General features: G+C 57.3%; 1 protein-coding gene across 1 annotated transcript; it reads right to left on the bottom strand.

The window, feature by feature from the left end:
• Positions 1-1,909: 1,909 nt before the first annotated feature.
• msh5 (mutS homolog 5) lies at positions 1,910-20,399 on the bottom strand. The gene is made up of 24 exons (XM_088908146.1): positions 20,325-20,399; positions 19,319-19,442; positions 18,766-18,846; positions 17,947-18,000; positions 17,033-17,154; positions 16,558-16,667; positions 16,241-16,276; positions 15,749-15,831; positions 14,704-14,749; positions 14,195-14,333; positions 13,875-13,937; positions 13,675-13,803; positions 13,223-13,295; positions 12,909-13,018; positions 12,000-12,080; positions 11,787-11,874; positions 10,579-10,765; positions 9,205-9,331; positions 7,886-8,035; positions 7,034-7,108; positions 4,835-4,981; positions 3,494-3,631; positions 3,240-3,313; positions 1,910-2,021 (listed from the first exon to the last, which is right to left on the bottom strand). Exons 1-24 carry the CDS (start codon positions 20,397-20,399, stop codon positions 1,910-1,912), a joined length of 2,424 nt encoding a protein of 807 aa, XP_088764272.1.
• Positions 20,400-21,991: the final 1,592 nt, after the last annotated feature.

The raw sequence follows: 21,991 nt of genomic DNA, 5'->3' as shown, positions 1-21,991 counted from the left end.
TGGTGCGAGTGTGTGTGTGTCTGTCTGTTTGTGAGTGTGTGTGTGTCTGTGAGTGTGTGAGTATGTGTGTCTGGCGTGTGTCTGTGAGTGTGTGTCAGTATGTGAGTGCGTGTGTCTGTCTACGAGTATGTGTGTCTGGCGTGTGTCGGTGAGTGTGTGTCTATGTGTGAGTGTGTGTGTTTGTGTGGGTGTGTCTGTCTGTTTATGAGTGTGTGTGTTTGTGTGGGTGTGTCTGTCTGTTTATGAGTGTGTGTGTCTGGTATGTGTCTGTGTGTCTGTGTGTGTGTCTGTCTATGAGTGTGTGTGTCTGGTATGTGTCTGTGTGTGTGTGTGTTTGACTGTTTATGAGTGTGTGTGTCCAGGGTGTGTCTGTGTGTGTGTCTGTCTGTTTATGAGTGTGTGTGTCTGTGTGGGTGTGTCTGTCTGTTTATAAGTGTGTGTGTCTGGTATGTGTCTGTGTGTCTGTGTGTGTGTTTGACTGTTTATGAGTGTGTGTGTCCAGGGTGTATCTGTGTGTGTGTCTGTGTGGGTGTGTCTGTCTGTTTATGAGTGTGTGTATCTGGTATGTGTCTGTGTGTCTGTGTGTGTGTTTGACTGTTTATGAGTATGTGTGTCCGGTGTGCGTCTGTGTGTGTGTGTGTGTGTGTCTGTTTATGAGTATGTGTGTCCGGTGTGCGTCTGTGTGTGTGTGTGTGTCTGTCTGTTTATGTGTGTGTGTGTGTGTGTGTGTGTGTGTGTCTGTCTGTCTGTTTATGAGTGTGTGTGTCTGTGTGTGGGTGTGTGTGTGTCTATGAGTGTGGGTGTCCAGTGTGTGGGTGTGTCTGTCTATGAGCGTGTTACTGTGTGTGACCAGCACATTTCCTCTATCTGGGGGGTCGAACCCTGGGCCTGTTCCAGTCCCTGCAGACCGCTGAGCAGAAACAAGCCAGGACACACCTTGGCCTTTGGCTCCGAAGGGTTTATTTGGCGAAATGTGTTCTTAACAGACAACAACAACAACAACAACAATAAATAACGTTATATATCAGGTATGAACAGGGAAGCAGGTGAGCAGAAACAGTGAGGTGTTGTTGTTGTTAATAAAGGCTGTTCCAGTAACTGTTTCAGCCCCTCTGAAACGACAGCGTGAGAGAGGTCGCGGATCAGGGGTGACTGGGGGTGATGAGAAGTGATTAGGGGTGACTGGGGGAGATTGTGGCTGACTGAGGAAGACTCGGGGTGATTAGGACTAACCGGGGAAGATTGGGGGTGATTAGGTGTGACTGGGGGTAAATGGGGTGATTGAGGGTGACTGGGGCTGATTGGGCGTGATTGAAGGTGGGTGGTGCTGATTAAGGGAGACTGGGGGTGATAAGGGGTGACTGGGGGTGACAGGGAGTGATAAGGGGTGGCTGGGGGAGACTGGTGTTGATTGGGGCTGACTGGGGGAGATGGGGGTGATTAGGGGTGACTGGGGGTGACGGGGAGTTATTAGGGGTGACTGGTGGTGACAGGGAGTGATTATGGGTGATGAGGGGAGACTGGGGGTGACAGGGAGTGATTATGAGTGATTAGGGGTGACGGGGTGATTACGGGTGACTGGGGGTGACAGGGAGTGATTAGGGGTGACTGGGGGAGACTGGTGTTGATTGGGGCTGACTGGGGGAGACTGGGGGTGACAGGGAGTGATCAGGGGTGATTAGGGGTGACTGGGGGAGACTGGGGGTGACAGGGAGTGATCAGGGGTGATTAGGGGTGACTGGGGGAGACTGGGGGTGACTGGGGGTGATTAGGGGTGACTGGGGGAGACTGGGGGTGACAGGGAGTGATCAGGGGTGTCGGGGGGAGACTGGTGTTGATTGGGGCTGACTGGGGGAGATGGGAGTGATCAGGGGTGACTGGGGTCCCCCGGTGCCCCCAGGGCCAGGCGCTACAGGATGTCGCCCGCAGAGGGCAGCACCTCCTCTCTCAGGTACTGGGGCAGGTCGACGGAGGGGCTGTCCAGGTCCAGGCCCAGAAACCGGTCCACGATGGCCCGGCACCTGGGGGGCAGACAGAGACGGGGGGGCTCAGAGACGGGGGGGGGTTTGGGGCGCGATGAGGAGATCCACAGTCTCCCGGAGAGAGCCCACCACCTGGGGGCGCGGTTTGACTTGCGGTCTTTCAGCCCGCAGCACTGGTGAAATGTTCACAGTGACGTGTCAAAACCCCCAGTGTCGAGTCAAAAACAGAGGAAACATGCAGGTCACACACAGACACACCGACACACACACTCACACAGACACACACTCACAGTCACACACCGGACACACACTCACAGTCACACACCGGACACACAGACACACCGGACACACACACTCACACAGACACACTGACACACTCACAGACACACACCGGACACACAGACACACTCACAGACACACACCGGACACATAGACACACACTCACAGACACACCAGACACACTCACACACAACTGACACACTCACAGACACACACCGGACACACAGACACACACACTCACAGACACACCAGACACACACTCACACACTCAAACACCGGACACATACTCAAACACAGACACACACTTACAGACACACACTCACACACTCAAACACCGGACACATACTCAAACACAGACACACACTTACAGACACACACTCACACACTCAAACACCGGACACATACTCAAACACAGACACACACTTACAGACACACACTCACACACTCAAACACCGGACACATACTCAAACACAGACACACACTCACAGGACGCACATACTCAGAAACAGACAGACACACACACTCACACACAGACACACACCAAACACACAGACACACACACCTGACACACAGACACACACAAAGACACACACTCACTCAAAGACACACCAGACACACACACACTCACAGACACACACTCGCACACTCAAACACCGGACACATACTCAAACACAGACACACACTCACAGGACACACATACTCAGAAACAGACAGACACACACACTCACACACCAGACACACACACTCACACCAGGGCCAGTTTTAACCCTCCAGCCTGTCTGTAAACCCACTCCGACCCGGGGAGAACATGCAGACTCCACACAGACAGCGCCCCCTGTCTAGTCTTGAGCCCAGAGCCCCAGCGCTGACCCCTGCGATGTGGGCAAGTGCTAAACAGACTGCGGGTGTGTGTGTCAGAGGGGAGCGGGGCGGGGGAGCGAGAGGGACTGGGGGGGGGGGGGGGGGGCGCTCTCTGACCTGGCGGCCTGCTCCTTGCTGGACGGGCGATCGACGCGCTCGATGGCCTTGCCCGCTCGGTACAGCTCCGACGCCTGGAACACACAGGACAGCCGTCCTCACACACGGAACACCTGCTGGGCTCCTCGGGACAGACACTGTCCTGAGCCTTGTCTTCAACTGACACAGGGGATCACACACACACACACACACACACAGGGGATCAGACTCACACACACACAGGGGATCGGACACACACACACACACACACTGACCTCCACGGCCCTCTGCACCAGTGGGGGTGGCAGTCCTGCCAGCGTGGCGATGTTGGCGGCATGACTGGACTGGCACACGCCCTCCTTCAGCTGGTAGAAGAACACCAGCTCCTCCCCGTCCAGAGCTGTCTCCAGGGTCTGAGTACAGGACAGCCCTGTTAGTGCTGGGGCTGGGTCTGTCGGTGTGTCACTGGGTCTGTCAGTGTGTCGTTTCCAGGGTCTGAGTACAGGACGGCCCTGTTAGTGCTGGGGCTGGGTCTGTCAGTGTGTCGCTGGGGCTGTCAGTGTGTCGTCTCCAGGGTCCGAGTACAGGACGGCCCTGTTAGTGCTGGGGCTGGGTCTGTCAGTGTGTCGTCTCCAGGGTCTGAGTACAGGACGGCCCTGTTAGTGCTGGGGCTGGGTCTGTCGGTGTGTCGTCTCCAGGGTCTGAGTACAGGACAGCCCTGTTAGTGCTGGGGCTGGGTCTGTCGGTGTGTCACTGGGGCTGTCAGTGTGTCGTCTCCAGGGTCTGAGTACAGGACGGCCCTGTTAGTGCTGGGGCTGGGTCTGTCGGTGTGTCACTGGGGCTGTCAGTGTGTCGTCTCCAGGGTCTGAGTACAGGACGGCCCTGTTAGTGCTGGGGCTGGGTCTGTCGGTGTGTCGTCTCCAGGGTCTGAGTACAGGACAGCCCTGTTAGTGCTGGGGCTGGGTCTGTCGGTGTGTCACTGGGGCTGTCAGTGTGTCGTCTCCAGGGTCTGAGTACAGGACGGCCCTGTTAGTGCTGGGGCTGGGTCTGTCGGTGTGTCACTGGGGCTGTCAGTGTGTCGTCTCCAGGGTCTGAGTACAGGACGGCCCTGTTAGTGCTGGGGCTGGGTCTGTCGGTGTGTCGTCTCCAGGGTCTGAGTACAGGACGGCCCTGTTAGTGCTGGGGCTGGGGCTGTCAGTGTGTCGTCTCCAGGGTCTGAGTACAGGACGGCCCTGTTAGTGCTGGGGCTGGGTCTGTCGGTGTGTCACTGGGGCTGTCAGTGTGTCGTCTCCAGGGTCTGAGTACAGGACGGCCCTGTTAGTGCTGGGGCTGGGTCTGTCGGTGTGTCACTGGGGCTGTCAGTGTGTCGTCTCCAGGGTCCGAGTACAGGACGGCCCTGTTAGTGCTGGGGCTGGGTCTGTCGGTGTGTCGTCTCCAGGGTCTGAGTACAGGACGGCCCTGTTAGTGCTGGGGCTGGGTCTGTCGGTGTGTCACTGGGGCTGTCAGTGTGTCGTCTCCAGGGTCTGAGTACAGGACGGCCCTGTTAGTGCTGGGGCTGGGTCTGTCGGTGTGTCACTGGGGCTGTCGGTGTGTCACTGGGGTGTCTGGGGTATTACCAGGTACTGCAGCAGGGGGGACTGGGGCAGCAGGCCCATCTGCACCAGGCTGTGGAAGTTGGTGGACAGCAGGACGTGTGGGCAGTGCTGGGGGCCCCTCCTCAGCCAGTGCCGGACGCAGGCGGCCAGCAGGGACACGCCGTCAACCTGTGGGCCGGTCGGACACGGGGGGGGAGAGAGAGAGTGAGGTACTCTGGGATTAGACAAACAGTCTTCCCCGAATTCAGAAATCTCATCCCAGAGTTCCCACACCTGCCAGCATCCCAAAGGGTCCCAATCCTACTGGGAGAGGGAGGAGGGAACTCAGCTGAACTGGCAGCCCAGTGTGTGATCTCCTGTCCCAGCCTGAGGAACAGACAGTGAGCCTGTCTCTCAATAATAATAATACAGTGTGTGATCTCCTGTCCCAGCCTGAGGAACAGACAGTGAGCCTGTCTCTCAATAATAATAATACAGTGTGTGATCTCCTGTCCCAGCCTGAGGAACAGTGAGCCTGTCTCTCAATAATAATAATACAGTGTGTGATCTCCTGTCCCAGCCTGAGGAGCAGACAGTGAGCCTGTCTCTCAATAATAATAATACAGCGTGTGATCTCCTGTCCCAGCCTGAGGAGCAGACAGTGAGCCTGTCTCTCAATAATAATAATACAGTGTGTGATCTCCTGTCCCAGCCTGAGGAACAGTGAGCCTGTCTCTCAATAATAATAATACAGCGTGTGATCTCCTGTCCCAGCCTGAGGAACAGACAGTGAGCCTGTCTCTCAATAATAATAATACAGTGTGTGATCTCCTGTCCCAGCCTGAGGAACAGACAGTGAGCCCGTCTCTCAATAATAATAATACAGCGTGTGATCTCCTGTCCCAGCCTGAGGAACAGACAGTGAGCCTGTCTCTCAATAATAATAATACAGTGTGTGATCTCCTGTCCCAGCCTGAGGAACAGACAGTGAGCCTGTCTCTCAATAATAATAATACAGCGTGTGATCTCCTGTCCCAGCCTGAGAAACAGTGAGCCTGTCTCTCAATAATAATAATACAGTGTGTGATCTCCTGCCCCAGCCTGAGGAACAGACAGTGAGCCCGTCTCTCAATAATAATAATACAGTGTGTGATCTCCTGTCCCAGCCTGAGGAACAGTGAGCCTGTCTCTCAATAATAATAATACAGTGTGTGATCTCCTGTCCCAGCCTGAGGAACAGTGAGCCTGTCTCTCGATAATAATAATACAGTGTGTGATCTCCTGCCCCAGCCTGAGGAACAGACAGTGAGCCCGTCTCTCAATAATAATAATACAGTGTGTGATCTCCTGTCCCAGCCTGAGGAACAGTGAGCCTGTCTCTCAATAATAATAATACAGTGTGTGATCTCCTGTCCCAGCCTGAGGAACAGACAGTGAGCCCGTCTCTCAATAATAATAATACAGTGTGTGATCTCCTGTCCCAGCCTGAGGAACAGTGAGCCTGTCTCTCAATAATAATAATACAGTGTGTGATCTCCTGTCCCAGCCTGAGGAACAGACAGTGAGCCTGTCTCTCAATAATAATAATACAGTGTGTGATCTCCTGTCCCAGCCTGAGGAACAGACAGTGAGCCTGTCTCTCAATAATAATCATACAGTGTGTGATCTCCTGTCCCAGCCTGAGGAACAGACAGTGAGCCTGTCTCTCAATAATAATAATACAGTGTGTGATCTCCTGTCCCAGCCTGAGGAACAGACAGTGAGCCTGTCTCTCAATAATAATAATACAGTGTGTGATCTCCTGTCCCAGCCTGAGGAGCAGACAGTGAGCCTGTCTCTCAATAATAATAATACAGTGTGTGATCTCCTGTCCCAGCCTGAGGAGCAGACAGTGAGCCTGTCTCTCAATAATAATAATACAGTGTGTGATCTCCTGTCCCAGCCTGAGGAACAGTGAGCCTGCCTCCCAGTCATGCTCCATCCGCCTACATAATATGTCAATATTTTAGTATATGTCTCTGTTGTAAATGTCTGTAGATTTTATTTTACTTCTATTTTTTTGTTTTGTTCCATGTGAATTTTTTTATTTTTATTTGCTTTGGCAACACTGATTGTACTCATCGGTCATGCTAATAAAGCACCTTGAATTGGATTGAATTGAGAGAGAGAGAGAGAGAGAGAAGGGGGTCAAGAGGAACAGTGACTCGCTCCCCACCCGATCTTCCTCCTCCTCCTCCTCACCGTGTTGGTCCCTTTCCCGAACTCGTCTATCAGCACCAGGGAGCTGCCTGTGCTGTCGTTCAGAGCCGACGCCATCTGACAGACAGGAGAGAGGGAGACACTCGCTGACCCCCGGACTGGACACTCCAGACAGACAGACAGAGGGGTTCACACAGACTGACCCCCGGACTGGACACTCCAGACAGACAGACAGAGGGGTTCACACAGACTGACCCCCGGACTGGACACTCCAGACAGAGAGAGAGAGGGGTTCACACAGACTGACCCCCGGACTGGACACTCCAGACAGACAGACAGAGGGGTTCACACAGACTGACCCACAGACTGGACACTCCAGACAGAGGGGTTCACACAGACTGACCCCCAGACTGGACACTCCAGACAGACAGACAGAGGGGTTCACACAGACTGACCCCCGGACTGGACACTCCAGACAGACAGACAGAGGGGTTCACACAGACTGACCCACAGACTGGACACTCCAGACAGACAGACAGAGGGGTTCACACAGACTGACCCCCAGACTGGACACTCCAGACAGACAGACAGAGGGGTTCACACAGACTGACCCCCAGACTGGACACTCCAGACAGACAGACAGAGGGGTTCACACAGACTGACCCACAGACTGGGCACTCCAGACAGACAGAGAGAGGGGTTCACACAGACTGACCCCCAGACTGGACACTCCAGACAGACAGACAGAGGGGTTCACACAGACTGACCCCCAGACTGGACACTCCAGACAGACAGACAGAGGGGTTCACACAGACTGACCCACAGACTGGGCACTCCAGACAGACAGAGAGAGGGGTTCATACAGAATCACTGACCCCCGGACTGGACACAGACCTGGTTGAGGTCGATCATGAAGGTGGACAGCCCCAGGGACACGGACTCCCGGCTGTGCATGCGGGTGTAGATCCCGTCCATCAGCCCGACCTCCGCCTGCGCGGCCGGCACGTTGGAGCCAATCAGGGCCATGAACACGATGAGCCCCACCTGTCGGGGGGGAGGGGCCGACACCGTCATCCAATCAGAGCGCGGTTGGGTCCGGGGGGACAGGCCTGCTGGGGGTTAGCAGTGTGACCTCACAACAACCCCAGGGTCATGGGGCCACAGGGTCGGGGGTCAGTGGACAGGACAGACCTTTAACAGTACGTGGCCCACTGACAATGGGCTCCAGGGTCATGGGGTCAGGGGTCAGTGGAGGGGACAGACACCTTTAACTGTACCCAGCCCGCTGACGGTGGACTCCAGGGTCAGGTTGTGGGGTCACGGGGTCAGGGGTCAGTGGAGAGGATAGAGAGCCCGCTGACGGTGGACTCCAGGGTCAGGTTGTGGGGTCACGGGGTCAGGGGTCAGTGGAGAGGATAGGGAGCCCGCTGACGGTGGACTCCAGGGTCAGGTCGTGGGGTCACGGGGTCAGGGGTCAGTGGAGAGGATAGGGAGCCCGCTGACAGTGGACTCCGGGGTCAGGTCGTGGGGTCACGGGGTCGGGGGTCAGTGGAGAGGATAGGGAGCCCGCTGACAGTGGACTCCGGGGTCAGGTCGTGGGGTCACGGGGTCGGGGGTCAGTGGAGAGGATAGAGAGCCCGCTGACGGTGGACTCCAGGGTCAGGTTGTGGGGTCACGGGGTCGGGGGTCAGTGGAGAGGATAGGGAGCCCGCTGACGGTGGACTCCAGGGTCAGGTCGTGGGGTCACGGGGTCGGGGGTCAGTGGAGAGGATAGGGAGCCCGCTGACGGTGGACTCCGGGGTCAGGTCGTGGGGTCACGGGGTCGGGGGTCAGTGGAGAGGATAGGGAGCCCGCTGACAGTGGACTCCGGGGTCAGGTCGTGGGGTCACGGGGTCGGGGGTCAGTGGAGAGGATAGAGAGCCCGCTGACCGTGGACTCCGGGGTCAGGTCGTGGGGTCACGGGGTCGGGGGTCAGTGGAGAGGATAGAGAGCCCGCTGACCGTGGACTCCGGGGTCAGGTCGTGGGGTCACGGGGTCGGGGGTCAGTGGAGAGGATAGAGAGCCCGCTGACCGTGGACTCCGGGGTCAGGTCGTGGGGTCACGGGGTCGGGGGTCAGTGGAGAGGATAGAGAGCCCGCTGACCGTGGACTCCGGGGTCAGGTCGTGGGGTCATGGGGTCAGGGGTCAGTGGAGAGGATAGAGAGCCCGCTCACCTGCTTCAGGTAGATGCTCTTCCCGCTGGAGTTGGGCCCGGTGATGAGCTTGACCTTCCCCGCCGCGCCGGCGCCGACGGTGGGGTTCGGGACGAACACAGGGGCGCACAGCTCCACCAGCGGGTGCCTGCGGTTGGGGGGGGGGGGGGGGCACAGCACACAGCACACAGGGCCGGTTTCATACGGGGCGGGGGGTTAGAAAGAGTCAGCGCAGGCGAGTGCACTGCGCTCACAGAACAGAGGAGCTTTTCGGCTCCAGGGGCACCGTCCCCGACATCGGCCTCCAGTTCCACTCCATGAGAGAGAGAGAGAGAGAGAGACACAATTTCCAGGCGTGCGCAGCGTTACGATCTGCGTCTCGGGATGAGGCCGCTAAACCCCTGCCCAGCTGAGCCCCGCCCCGCCCTTACTGCTCCGGGACCGAGCAGGCCTGCGAAAAACAGCCCTCCTTTCGCCCAGGGCGAGAATACCGCTCTCGGCTGCCGGACGGTTTCCGCCTTTAGCGACGACGCGGCCGCCCCACAGCGCTTTCACAGAGCTCACAGGGGCTCGGGGGCTGAACTCGGGGTCGGGATCGAATTGTAGGGTCGCGAGACCGTCGCCGAGAGGTCACTTTGCTGTCCCTCAAACCGAGACTGCAGTTGCCCTCGAAGGTCCTTGTTGCAGTACCACTCTCCAGCCGCCAGAGGGCTCCCCTGGTACACACCTCTCCTCTCTGGGGAGGTGAACAGTAGGACCACCGGGCCTCATGAACCCCTCACGACACCGCCCCCCTCCGGCCTGTTCAAACCCTGCAGGACTGGCTCTGACCCTGAGGGCTGCCTTCTTCGCACCCGAAGGAGGCTTCACGGCCGAAACGTTGCGGTCTTCTCTCCTCTCTTTGCAGACTTGGCCAGCTCCCCACCCGCACTATCATAATAACGTTGCTTTATCGGCCCCGTACAACGTCTTGCGTGAGGAACGTGTCTTGTCACAGACCCCAGCCCGCTCTCCATGAGACACACAGACAGGGAGGGAGAGAAGCCGGGGGTCCGAGCGCAGGGTCGGCCATTTATACGGCGCCCCTGGAGCAGCTGGGGTGAAGGGCCTCGCTCAGGGGCCCAACGGAGTAGGATTCCTCTGCCGGCTACGGGATTTGAACCGGCAACCTCCCAGTCACAGGCGCCGATCCCAAGCCACAGAGCCGCCGCTCCGCTCTCACTAGGATGCCTTAGGCTTTGTCTCCTTTCTGGCTCCCCTAGTTTTTGACCTGGACCTTGGGTTTCGCTGTTAACTCGGTGTGTCGCGACCCCTAACCCGCAGAGGGTCCGCCCCTTCGCTAACAGCTGCTCGGCAGCGTCCAGTCGGGGGGGGCCTGCTCTGTCTCGGCGTTACCTGCCCTCCCGGATGTGGATGACGGAGGCCGCGGTCAGCGTGGGCCTGCAGAAGCTGTACTCCCGGGAGACCAAGGCCAGGGCGATGAGGCAGTCCAGCTGGGCGGAGAACTCCATCACCCGGTACAGACACTGCGTCCTCTCCAGCACCTTCGCCTCCAGCTGCGTCACCACTGCGGTCTCCAGGTCTGGGAGAGAGAGGGGTCCATACACACACCCTGACTGGACACTCCAGTACATGAACACTGCACTGAGAGAGAGAGGGGTTCATACAGACACACTGACTGGACACTCCAGTACATGAACACTGCACTGAGAGAGAGAGAGAGGGGTTCATACAGACACACTGACTGGACACTCCAGTACATGAACACTGCACTGAGAGAGAGAGGGGTTCATACACACACACTGACTGGACACTCCAGTACATGAACACTGCACTGAGAGAGAGAGGGGTTCATACAGACACACTGACTGGACACTCCAGTACATGAACACTGCACTGAGAGAGAGAGGGGTTCATACACACACACTGACTGGACACTCCAGTACATGAACACTGCACTGAGAGAGAGAGGGGTTCATACACACACACTGACTGGACACTCCAGTACATGAACACTGCACTGAGAGAGAGAGGGGTTCATACACACACTGACTGGACACTCCAGTACATGAACACTGCACTGAGAGAGAGAGGGGTTCATACACACACACTGACTGGAAACTCCAGTACATGAACACTGCACTGAGAGAGAGAGGGGTTCATACACACACTGACTGGACACTCCAGTACATGAACACTGCACTGAGAGAGAGAGGGGTTCATACACACACTGACTGGACACTCCAGTACATGAACACTGCACTGAGAGAGAGAGGGGTTCATACAGACACACTGACTGGACACTCCAGTACATGAACACTGCACTGAGAGAGAGAGGGGTTCATACACACACACTGACTGGACACTCCAGTACATGAACACTGCACTGAGAGAGAGAGGGGTTCATACAGACACACTGACTGGACACTCCAGTACATGAACACTGCACTGAGAGAGAGAGGGGTTCATACACACACACTGACTGGACACTCCAGTACATGAACACTACACTGAGAGAGAGAGGGGTTCATACACACACACTGACTGGACACTCCAGTACATGAACACTGCACTGAGAGAGAGAGGGGTTCATACACACACACCTCTGATGTCACAGTGCAGGTCTCCCAGCATGCTGTCCAGCTCCTTGGTGCGCTCACTGCGGTAGTGAAGTCGGTCTCCTGACAAGAACTGAGAGGAAGGGAAGGTGGACAATCACACGGACAGCGGGGAGACAGAGCCCCGACGCCACGGGCGGGGTAACGGAGAGGGGGCGTCCATCAGGAGCCAGCGGCGGCCGGCCGGCGGAGACTCACCATGAAGTCCAGCCCCTGGATGACGAAGTCCTCCTTGTCCGCCATGCTGGGCAGCCGGGGGACGGACAGCAGGAAGCCGATCTGGGAGGAGAAGGAGCGGCAGGAGGGGTCAGCTCGCTCCGCAGAGAGGTGGACAGGGTCCACACACGGAGAGTGGACAGCAGTGGGGGCTCGTGTGGCCCTGACCAGTGGTAGGTAGATGACACTGCAGTGTGGACAGGGTGTGGACAGGTGTGGACAGGGGCCCTGACCAGCGGTATGTAGATGACACTGCAGTGTGGACAGGGCCCTGACCAGCGGTATGTAGATGACACTGCAGTGTGGACAGGTGTGGACAGGTGTGAACAGGGCCCTGACCAGCGGTATGTAGATGACACTGCAGTGTGGACAGGTGTGGACAGGGGCCCTGACCAGCGGTATGTAGATGACACTGCAGTGTGGACAGGGTGTGGACAGGTGTGGACAGGGGCCCTGACCAGCGGTATGTAGATGACACTGCAGTGTGGACAGGTGTGGACAGGTGTGAACAGGGCCCTGACCAGCGGTATGTAGATGACACTGCAGTGTGGACAGGTGTGGACAGGTGTGAACAGGGCCCTGACCAGCGGTATGTAGATGACACTGCAGTGTGGACAGGTGTGGACAGGTGTGGACAGGGGCCCTGACCAGCGGTATGTAGATGACACTGCAGTGTGGACAGGTGTGGACAGGTGTGGACAGGGCCCTGACCAGCGGTATGTAGATGACACTGCAGTGTGGACAGGTGTGGACAGGGGCCCTGACCAGCGGTATGTAGATGACACTGCAGTGTGGACAGGTGTGGACAGGTGTGGACAGGGCCCTGACCAGCGGTATGTAGATGACACTGCAGTGTGGACAGGTGTGGACAGGTGTGGACAGGGCCCTGACCAGCGGTATGTAGATGACACTGCAGGAGGGGATGCGAGGATCCAGGTTCTCCAGCTCCTTGCGAGCGACATCCGTCAGGAAGTCAGACAATCCCATCATCCTCCTCTTCTCTGAGAGAAACAGAGACAGAGAGACAGGGAGAGAGCTCAACACCGCCCTGAGAGACAGGGAGAGAGCTCAACACCGCCCCAAGAGAGCTCAACACCGCCCCGAGAGACAGGGAGAGAGAGGGCTCAACACCGCCCTGAGAGAGCTCAACAGAGAGACATAGACAGCAGCCCGCTGCACACAGACACAGAGTGTCTCTCACTCACTCTCATCAATGGCTGGGTCCACGTTGGGCTTGACGGTGACCCGGTTCTCGGTCAGACTGGCCTCGAAATCCACCTGCCGCGGCGACACAGAGACCCCGGTGAGACCCCCTCGCATGCGTGTGCGTGACGTGACGGCGCTCGTCTGTCTGTCCATCACAGGACACACACACACTCTCACACACCCTGGACAGGACACCAGTCCATCACAGGACACACACACACTCACGCACCCTGGACAGGACACCAGTCCATCACAGGACACACACACACACTCTCACACACCCTGGACAGGACACCAGTCCATCACAGGACACACACACACCCTGGACAGGACACCAGTCCATCACAGGACACACACACACCCTGGAGAGGACACCAGTCCATCACAGGCAGAGGATTTCGATGGAGTTTTGTATACTGGCCGCCCCTGTGGACACAGAGCGGGTCTTTACCACTTTGCTGATGAGGCTGGCGATGTAGTGCAGGTCGTCGCTGAAGGCCCCAGAGATCTCTCGGAACAGCAGGATCGACTGAGGGAGGGCCTGCACTGTGTCTCTGATGCACACCGCGCTGTACACTGTCTGCAGAGAGAGAGTGGGGTTCATGCAGACATACTGCCTGAGTGGACAGCCGCTTGGGAAGGCTCTCTCACCTTATACAGGCACTGCCAGTCGTGGACATTGGTCTGAGAGAGAGTCATCCTGCGGATCAACATCTACGGGAGATAGAGAGCGAGGGTGAGACAGCTCTGCACTGACCCCCACTCCAACAGGAAGAAGCACTGCAAACATGCTTACAGATGGTATGGTCAGGGTGTCAGAGTGCTGTACACTGTGTGTGTGTGTGTGTGTGTGTGTGTGTGTGTGTGTGTGTGAGAGTGTTACCGGGACTCTCCTGATGTTTTTCAGGCAGTCCTGCAGGGTGTCAGAGTGTCGTACACTGTCTGTGTGTGTGTGAGAGAGAGAGTTTTACCGGGACTCTCCTGATGTTTTTCAGGCAGTCCTGCAGGGTGTTCAGCACCTCGTTGTTTCGGGGGGAGCAGAAGAACTGAACCACCTCCTGTCTCTTCATCAGCTCGCCCAGACTGCGAGTCGGGTGCAGCAGCCAGCGCCTGGGACAGAGGGGAGAGAGAGAGGGTTCAGAGAGGAGGAGAGGGGAGAGGGAGAGGAGAGAGAGAGGGCTCAGAGAGGAGGAGAAGGGAGAGAGAGAGGGTTTAGACAGGAGGAGAGGGGAGAGGAGAGGAGAGAGAGAGGGTTTAGAGAGGAGGAGAGGGGAGAGGAGAGAGGGTTTAGACAGGAGAGGGGAGAGGAGAGAGGGTTTAGACAGGAGGAGAGGGGAGAGGGAGAGGATAGAGAGGGTTTAGAGAGGGAAAAGAGGGAGAGAGGGGGGAATTCAGAGAGGGGGAGAAAGAGGGAGAGGGGGAGACAGGAGAGAAGAAGGGTCAAGCGAGGGAGAGGGAGGGAGGGAGGGCGGCGCCTTACCGCAGCAGCCTGGAGCCAAACGGACTCCTGCAGCGGTCCAGGAGCCCTGCGACAGCGAGACGGCGAGAGGGTCAGGACGGGGGGCCGGGGTGAGCGGCGTCTCTCCGCGGGAAAAAATAAAAAGGGATCAAGAGCAAGGAGAGACAGGACAGGATCAAGGAAGGGGGAAAGAGGACGAGGAGAGGCACAGGGCCGCGGGCCTTGCAGGGGCGTCGGGGACGGTCGCGCAGTCTCTGTCTCCCTCTGGTGGCGGCTGGCAGTGGCCCGCGAGGAGGCGAGGCGGGGCGCTGCGCGGACGTCCCGGACGGGCCTCTCCCGGCTCCTGGGGCGGCACGGCTGACCCCCCCCGCGGCCCCCCGCGTGTGTGTGCACACGAGACAGGATGCCCAGGGGTCCCCGAGGGGTCCGGGGATGGGCCAGTCAGGCCTTGAGCAGACACCAGCCTGCTCCCAGTCCTCGCAAACGCAGGCTCGTGAGCTCATCGCCCAACCCCGTCAGTGCCACACACACACACACACACACACACACACACACACACACACACACACACAGGACTGAGGGACTCGGGGGTACGGGGCGCCCCGCCGGAGCTCCTCGCCTCGGTCTCCCCTCGCTCTCCGGCTTCTCAAAATCAAATCAAATCAAAGCAAAGTTTATTTGTCAAAAGCACGACAACGCAGCCGTGCAGCAGCAGCAGCAGCAGGTTGTTGGTGATGACCCCTGCGCCGGTCACGACCGCGGCCTCGGGCCCCGCCGACCGGTCAAGGGCGCTCGGGCTTCAGGGGGAACGCCGAGGCCCAGATTCGAAGCGCGACGAGCTGTCGTGAAGCCGGCGCTTGGCTTCACCCGCTGGGCCGAGGGCCGACCCCCTGGCCGTAGGACAGACGTAGGCCACTTCCGGGCAGCCCCTGGCTGAGGGTCTCACCCCGGCGCCTTTTCCGGTGCACGCTGGACGCGGCGCCTGACCTGCCCGGTGCGCCGCCGTCTGCGTTTCTGGCCTGTGGCGGGTCTGCCTGCTCGACTGGGGCCGAGACGCGAGACTCACCGTACAGGCTGAGGCCCTCCTTCACGCCGGACGCCAGCTTGTACACGGAGGGGTGGAGCTCAGACTTGAAGACCTGCAGGGCGCTGAGGCGGACAGACAGACACACAGAGAGAGAGAGAGTTTCACGGGCGGCTGAGAGCCGCCACCGCCGCCCCCTGTGTCTGTCCTGTGATGGACTGGTGTCCTGTCCAGGGTGTGTGAGTGTGTGTGTGTCCTGTGATGGACTGGTGTCCTGTCCAGAGTGTGTGTGTGTGTGTGTGTGTCCTGTGATGGACTGGTGTCCTGTCCAGGGTGTGTGTGAGTGTGTGTGTCCTGTGATGGACTGGTGTCCTGTCCAGGGTGTGTGTGAGTGTGTGTGTCCTGTGATGGACTGGTGTCCTGTCCAGGGTGTGTGTGTGTGTCCTGTGATGGCCTGGTGTCCTGTCCAGAGTGTGTGTGTGTGTGTGTGTGTGTGTGTGTGTGTGTGTGTGTGAGTGTGTGCCTCACGCTCACCTGTACGTGTCCTTGTCCAGGTAAACCGCGTCGGCCCTGGAAGAGAACGACAGGTGGGAGTTGGCGCGCGTGCGGCCTGCTCTGTTCCTCCCCGGCTCTCTGCTCCTCCTCCGCCGGGACAGCCGGCGCCCGCAGTCACACAGGAAGCAGGGCGCCCGGGCAACTATCGATCCGTGAGACCCCACAGCGGGGGGGGGGGGCAGACAGTGGGGAAAGGAGACGGGGGCGAGGGAAAGACAGTGTAGGAGGAGGAGGAGGAGGAGAGGAGGCACCCCCAGCGGGGACTCAGCGGGCGATGCATAGACAGGCAGGCTTACAGGGAGAACTTGCGCAGGGCCAGGACGGGCACCCCCACGATGCTGTCCTCCAGCTCCACCCCCACTCTCCGCCTCTCCAGCAGCTTAAGGAGCCCCCCGAGAGAGCGCACCTGGGGCACAGAGAGAGAGGGGGGTTCACCCTGACTGGACACTCCAGTACATTAACACAGGGGTGGTGCGGTGGCTCTGTGGCTCAGGATCTGTGCTTGTGGCTGGAAGGTTGCTGGTTCGAATCCCACGGCCGGCAGAGGAATCCTACTCCGTTGGGCCCCTGAGCAAGGCCCTTCACCCCAGCTGCTCCAGGGGTGCTGTATAAATGTCTGACCCTGCGCTCTGACCCCCAGCTTCTCTCTCCCTGTCTGTGTGTCTCATGGAGAGCAGGCTGGGGTCTGCGTGAAGACACATTCCTCATGCAAGACATTGTATATCTGATCTGATCTTACACTATATTGAAAGGATAAAGACAGGGACCCACCATCTGTGTGCAGTTTAAAGGGAGAGAGGAGCCAAGGTAGGACAGTCTCTCTGTCTCTGTCAGGGAGGCTGGGAGGAAGGATAGATGAGCAGACAGCAGCCTCTGTTTGCTGACCTCAAAACCTGAGAAAGAGACGTTCATTCACTGACTGGACACTCCAGTACATGAACACTGCACTGAGAGAGAGAGGGGTTCATACAGACACACTGACTGGACACTCCAGTACATGAACACTGCACTGAGAGAGAGAGGGGTTCATACACACACACTGACTGGACACTCCAGTACATGAACACTGCACTGAGAGAGAGAGAGGGGTTCATACAGACACACTGACTGGACACTCCAGTACATGAACACTGCACTGAGAGAGAGAGGGGTTCATACAGACACACTGACTGGACACTCCAGTACATGAACACTGCACTGAGAGAGAGAGGGGTTCATACACACACACTGACTGGACACTCCAGTACATGAACACTGCACTGAGAGAGAGAGGGGTTCATACACACACTGACTGGACACTCCAGTACATGAACACTGCACTGAGAGAGAGGGGTTCATACAGACACACTGACTGGACACTCCAGTACATGAACACTGCACTGAGAGAGAGAGAGGGGTTCATACACACACACTGACTGGACACTCCAGTACATGAACACTGCACTGAGAGAGAGACGGGTTCATACACACACACTGACTGGACACTCCAGTACATGAACACTGCACTGAGAGAGAGAGGGGTTCATACAGACACACTGACTGGACACTCCAGTACATGAACACTGCACTGAGAGAGAGAGGGGTGGTGACGAGGTGAGTATGAGTAACAGGGAGGGGCGACTGCAGGCAGAGGGAGTGACCGGGCCCGTCCCCGGGCTGCCCGACAGGCTCCTCTAAGCTCTCACCGAAGTCGGTGTTCGGGTACAGCACCACCTCCGGCTTATCTCCCGCACTGTTGCCTGGGACAACCGAGCAGAAACACACAAACACAGGACAGGGGAGGGAGGGAGGGAGAGAGGGAGAGAGAGGAGGAAGAGAAAGTCGGTATCAGAAGCGAAGCTGTCTAGTGTCCAGGCACGGTACATTGTCCCACAGAGAGAGCCCTCGGACCGGGCTGTGGAGAAACCCCACTATCCGCTCTTCCACAGCCAGGAATCCACCCCCACCCCACCCCACTCCGGCCCGGAGAGTCAGGAGGGAGGGCGGCGCGGCGCAGGGGCTGATGGGTAGCGCTGGGGACTGTCAGAGCGTTTCAGGGGCGCAGGAGGGTGTCTGGCCAGGCTGGGGGGGTCACCACTCCTGACCGGGCCACAGAGAGAGCGTCTCGCACACAGAGCGGGCGGGTCAGGAGGAACGCTGGCTGGGCGGCGTTATCAGGAACGTCCTCTGGGCCGCAGGCGGGAGCGTTTTCCACTGGGGAACCCCCCCCCCCCCCGAGAGCCGAGAGCTTTGTGGATGTGTGAATCATTATGGAGGAACTTACTTCACCTGCTGGGGTAATGAGCAGCCCCCTGGCCGCAGGGCGAGGAGACTCGAACCCCACCCAGACCTCTGACCTAGCTATCTGTCTCTGAGACCGTCTGTCTCTATCTGTCTGTCTGTTACTCCGTCTCTCTCTCACTCTGTATGTTCCTGTGTGTCTCTCTGGGTGTGTCCCTCTCTCTCTGTCTCTTTCTCTGGGTGTGTCCCTCTCTCTCTGTCTGTCCCTCTGCCTCCTCCCTCACCCAGTCTCCTCAGGAACTCGGCCACGCTGCGGTCCTGCTTGGCGCTGGTGACGATCGCCCTGGGGGTCAGCTCCTGGAGGACTGGGACAGAGACAGAGGGAGACGGGGGTGATGCAGCTTTATCCAGACCAGGGTCACAGGGGAGCTGGAGTCTATCCCAGCAAGCAACAGGCACAGGGCAGGGTTCACCCTGGACAGGACAACAGTCCATCACAGGACACACACACACTCACACACCCTGGACAGGACACCAGTCCATCACAGGACACACACAGATGCACACACTCACACACCCTGGACAGGACACCAGTCCATCACAGGACACACACACACTCACACACCCTGGACAGGACACCAGTCCATCACAGGACACACACACACTCACACACCCTGGACAGGACACCAGTCCATCACAGGACACACACACACACACTCACACAACCTGGACAGGACACCAGTCCATCATGGGACACAGGGCACACACACTCACACACACTGTGAGTCGGCGTGTCTGTACCAACCCCTTTCTCTCTCTCTCTCTCTCTGACCGTACCTTTGTCCAGCAGCGTCAGGCTGCAGGTGTCCGTGGTGTCGGGCATGTAGTACACAGTGTAGTCCTCGGTGTCGTAGTAAGACAGGCCCAGCTGCCCGTGGTGAAACAGCACGCTGAGATAGAGCTGAGACAACAAGAGAGCACAGCACAGTCACAGCACAGCGCCTGGACACCGCAGAGTGTGTGTCAGTGTGTCCGAGTGACTGTGCGACACTGTGCGTCAGTGACTGAGACAACAGGAGAGCACAGCACAGTCACAGCACAGCGCCTGGACACCGCAGAGTGTGTGTCAGTGTGTCAGAGTGACTGTGTATCACTGTGACAGTGTGTCCGAGTGACTGTGCACACTGTGCGTCAGTGACTGAGACAACAAGAGAGCACAGCACAGTCACAGCACAGCGCCTGGACACCCCAGAGTGTGTGTCACCATCTCGGTGTCTCACTGTGTCAGTGTGACAGTGACTCTGTATCTCAGTGTGTGACAGTGTCTCGGTGTGTGAGGCGTGTGTTAGGTGTGTATGGCATGTGTTAGCATTTATTAAGTGTATCTTTGGCGTGTGTTATGTGTGTATGTGTGTGTGGTGAGTGTTAGGCATGTGTGTGTTACCTCTGGTGTATGTGGCGTGTGTTAGCCTGCATTAGGCCTGTGTGTGTTACCTCTGGCGTGTGTGGCGTGTTAGCCTGTGTTAGGTTTGTGTGTGTTTGTGTGTGTGTGTTACCTCTGGCGTGTGTGGCGCGTGTTAGGCATGTGTGTGTTACCTCTGGTGTGTGTGGCATGTGGTAGCCTGCGTGAGGCGTGTGTGTGTGTGTGTGTGTGTGTGTACCTCTGGTGTGTGTGGCATGTGTTAGGCACGTGTGTGTGTTACCTCTGGCATGTGTGGTGTGTGTTAGCCTGCGTGAGGCGTGTGTGTGTGTGTGGCATGTGTTAGGCACGTGTGTGTTACCTCTGGCATGTGTGGCGTGTGTTAGCCTGCGTGAGGCGTGTGTGTGTGTGTGTGTGTGTTACCTCTGGCGTGTCCTTCTCTCCTGCTCCTGCTGCTCTCCCAGTAGATCCCAGATCGCTGTCAGCTCCGGGATCCATCCTGCACACACACCACAGACACACACACACACCCTGACTAGCACAAGGGACGGCTCTTGCACTTCCAATTCCTGCAGAACCGTTTTCTGTGGCAAAACACCAAAACCCTCAGCCCCCCCCGTCAGAGCTCGGCTTCAAATACTGTCGTGTTAATAATTCAGGAAGAAATATATTCGCAGCCTCCATGCGAGAGCAGGAATAGGCCGTTTCTGATCATTATGTCCTTCTTCAGAAACGTGTCGCAGTTAACGTCCCAGACCGGGGTCTCCATTATAATTTGTTTCTTTAATTTTTTTTTTACCAAATCATCAACTCTCTACCTCACGCCGTTAAGACTTTCGTCAATCTGAACCCCGTGAGGCAAACGGGCTGCGTAAAGGATTGAAATATTTCAGAAACACGACACCTCTGAAGATACCAGTGACCCGTGTCGGCACTTCTCCGTCTTAAGAGTAAAATTAAAATTCGGAGAAACCTGTTATTTCAGCCGGCGTGAGACAGAAAACGAAAGCTTGTTTGATCTTGTGAATTTGTGACCCGACCGAGGTGTATTTTTTACTCCGGTGCCTTTTTTTTGGACGAGGGGCAGAGTAAAAAAAAAAAAGTTTGATTTGAACAAAAAACTAAAGAAATGTCAACAATACATACATTCTGGGGGGGCATGTGTGAGCGTTACGTCCCCGGGGACCTCACCTTCACACCTAGGGCCTGTCGAGCTCCAGCCGCCAAACGCCGCCGTCCGCACCTCGCCCGGCCTTAACGGTCTCCCCCTTCCCCGCCCGTGTTCAGGCCTGCGACTTTCCTGCCGCGCCGTGCCCGCTGCGCGCCCGCTGCCCACCGGCCCCCGCTCGGACTCCGACTGCGCAGGCGGCGCCCCCTCCCCCCCCCCCCCAGCGGACTTGCGGTAAGGCCGAGCCTCTCGAGCGGCGATCGACCCCGGGTAGCCGTGGCAACACCCGCCCTTATTTTTGAACGTTGGATTTGAACCCCTCGTGCCGCCGACCGTTGGTCCCGCCCGCCACAGCCCCACGGCGCCAGTCGCCAGTCGCCAGTTACCTACTGACTGTACCTTTAAAATTATATTTCTGTCCAGTTTGTGCGCCACATTACACAACTTTTAATCGCATTTCCTCTAATAAGGCAACTGGGAGAAGCAGCTGGATGTGATTTGATATTGTATACGACTGACGTGTGATACACAAACACCGTTCAACCGTCTCGGAAGTGGACATCGTCGCTCCCTATACTCTATATAAGATGGGCGTTCAACGCTGTTAACGATCATCAAAAATAAATTAATAAATAAACGGACACGTCTGTACTTGAACCACGCCCGTCTCTTATAATAGTTCCACACTTAGCACATTGCTAAGGACAAAAATAAGTGATTTAACCCCCTCCCCCCTCTCCATAAACTGGATTTTTTAACGCTCTTTAATCACAAGTTGAATTATTAAGAACATCCCCCCCCATTCCTGGAGATAGTAGCATTTCACACAAAAATAAGAGGTGTTTTTTTTGTTTGTTTTTTTCCTGACGGTGTTGCCGGTCCCTTCTGGGGGGAGCTCGCACGTTGCCCCTTGCGGTCCGTG

Source organism: Atractosteus spatula (assembly GCF_055471065.1).
Source record: "Atractosteus spatula isolate fAtrSpa1 chromosome 10 unlocalized genomic scaffold, fAtrSpa1.hap1 SUPER_10_unloc_1, whole genome shotgun sequence".
Lineage (NCBI taxonomy): Eukaryota > Metazoa > Chordata > Actinopteri > Semionotiformes > Lepisosteidae > Atractosteus > Atractosteus spatula.
The sequence above is the reverse complement of the archived record's forward strand: the minus strand, read 5'-3'. Positions and strand labels throughout refer to the sequence as shown.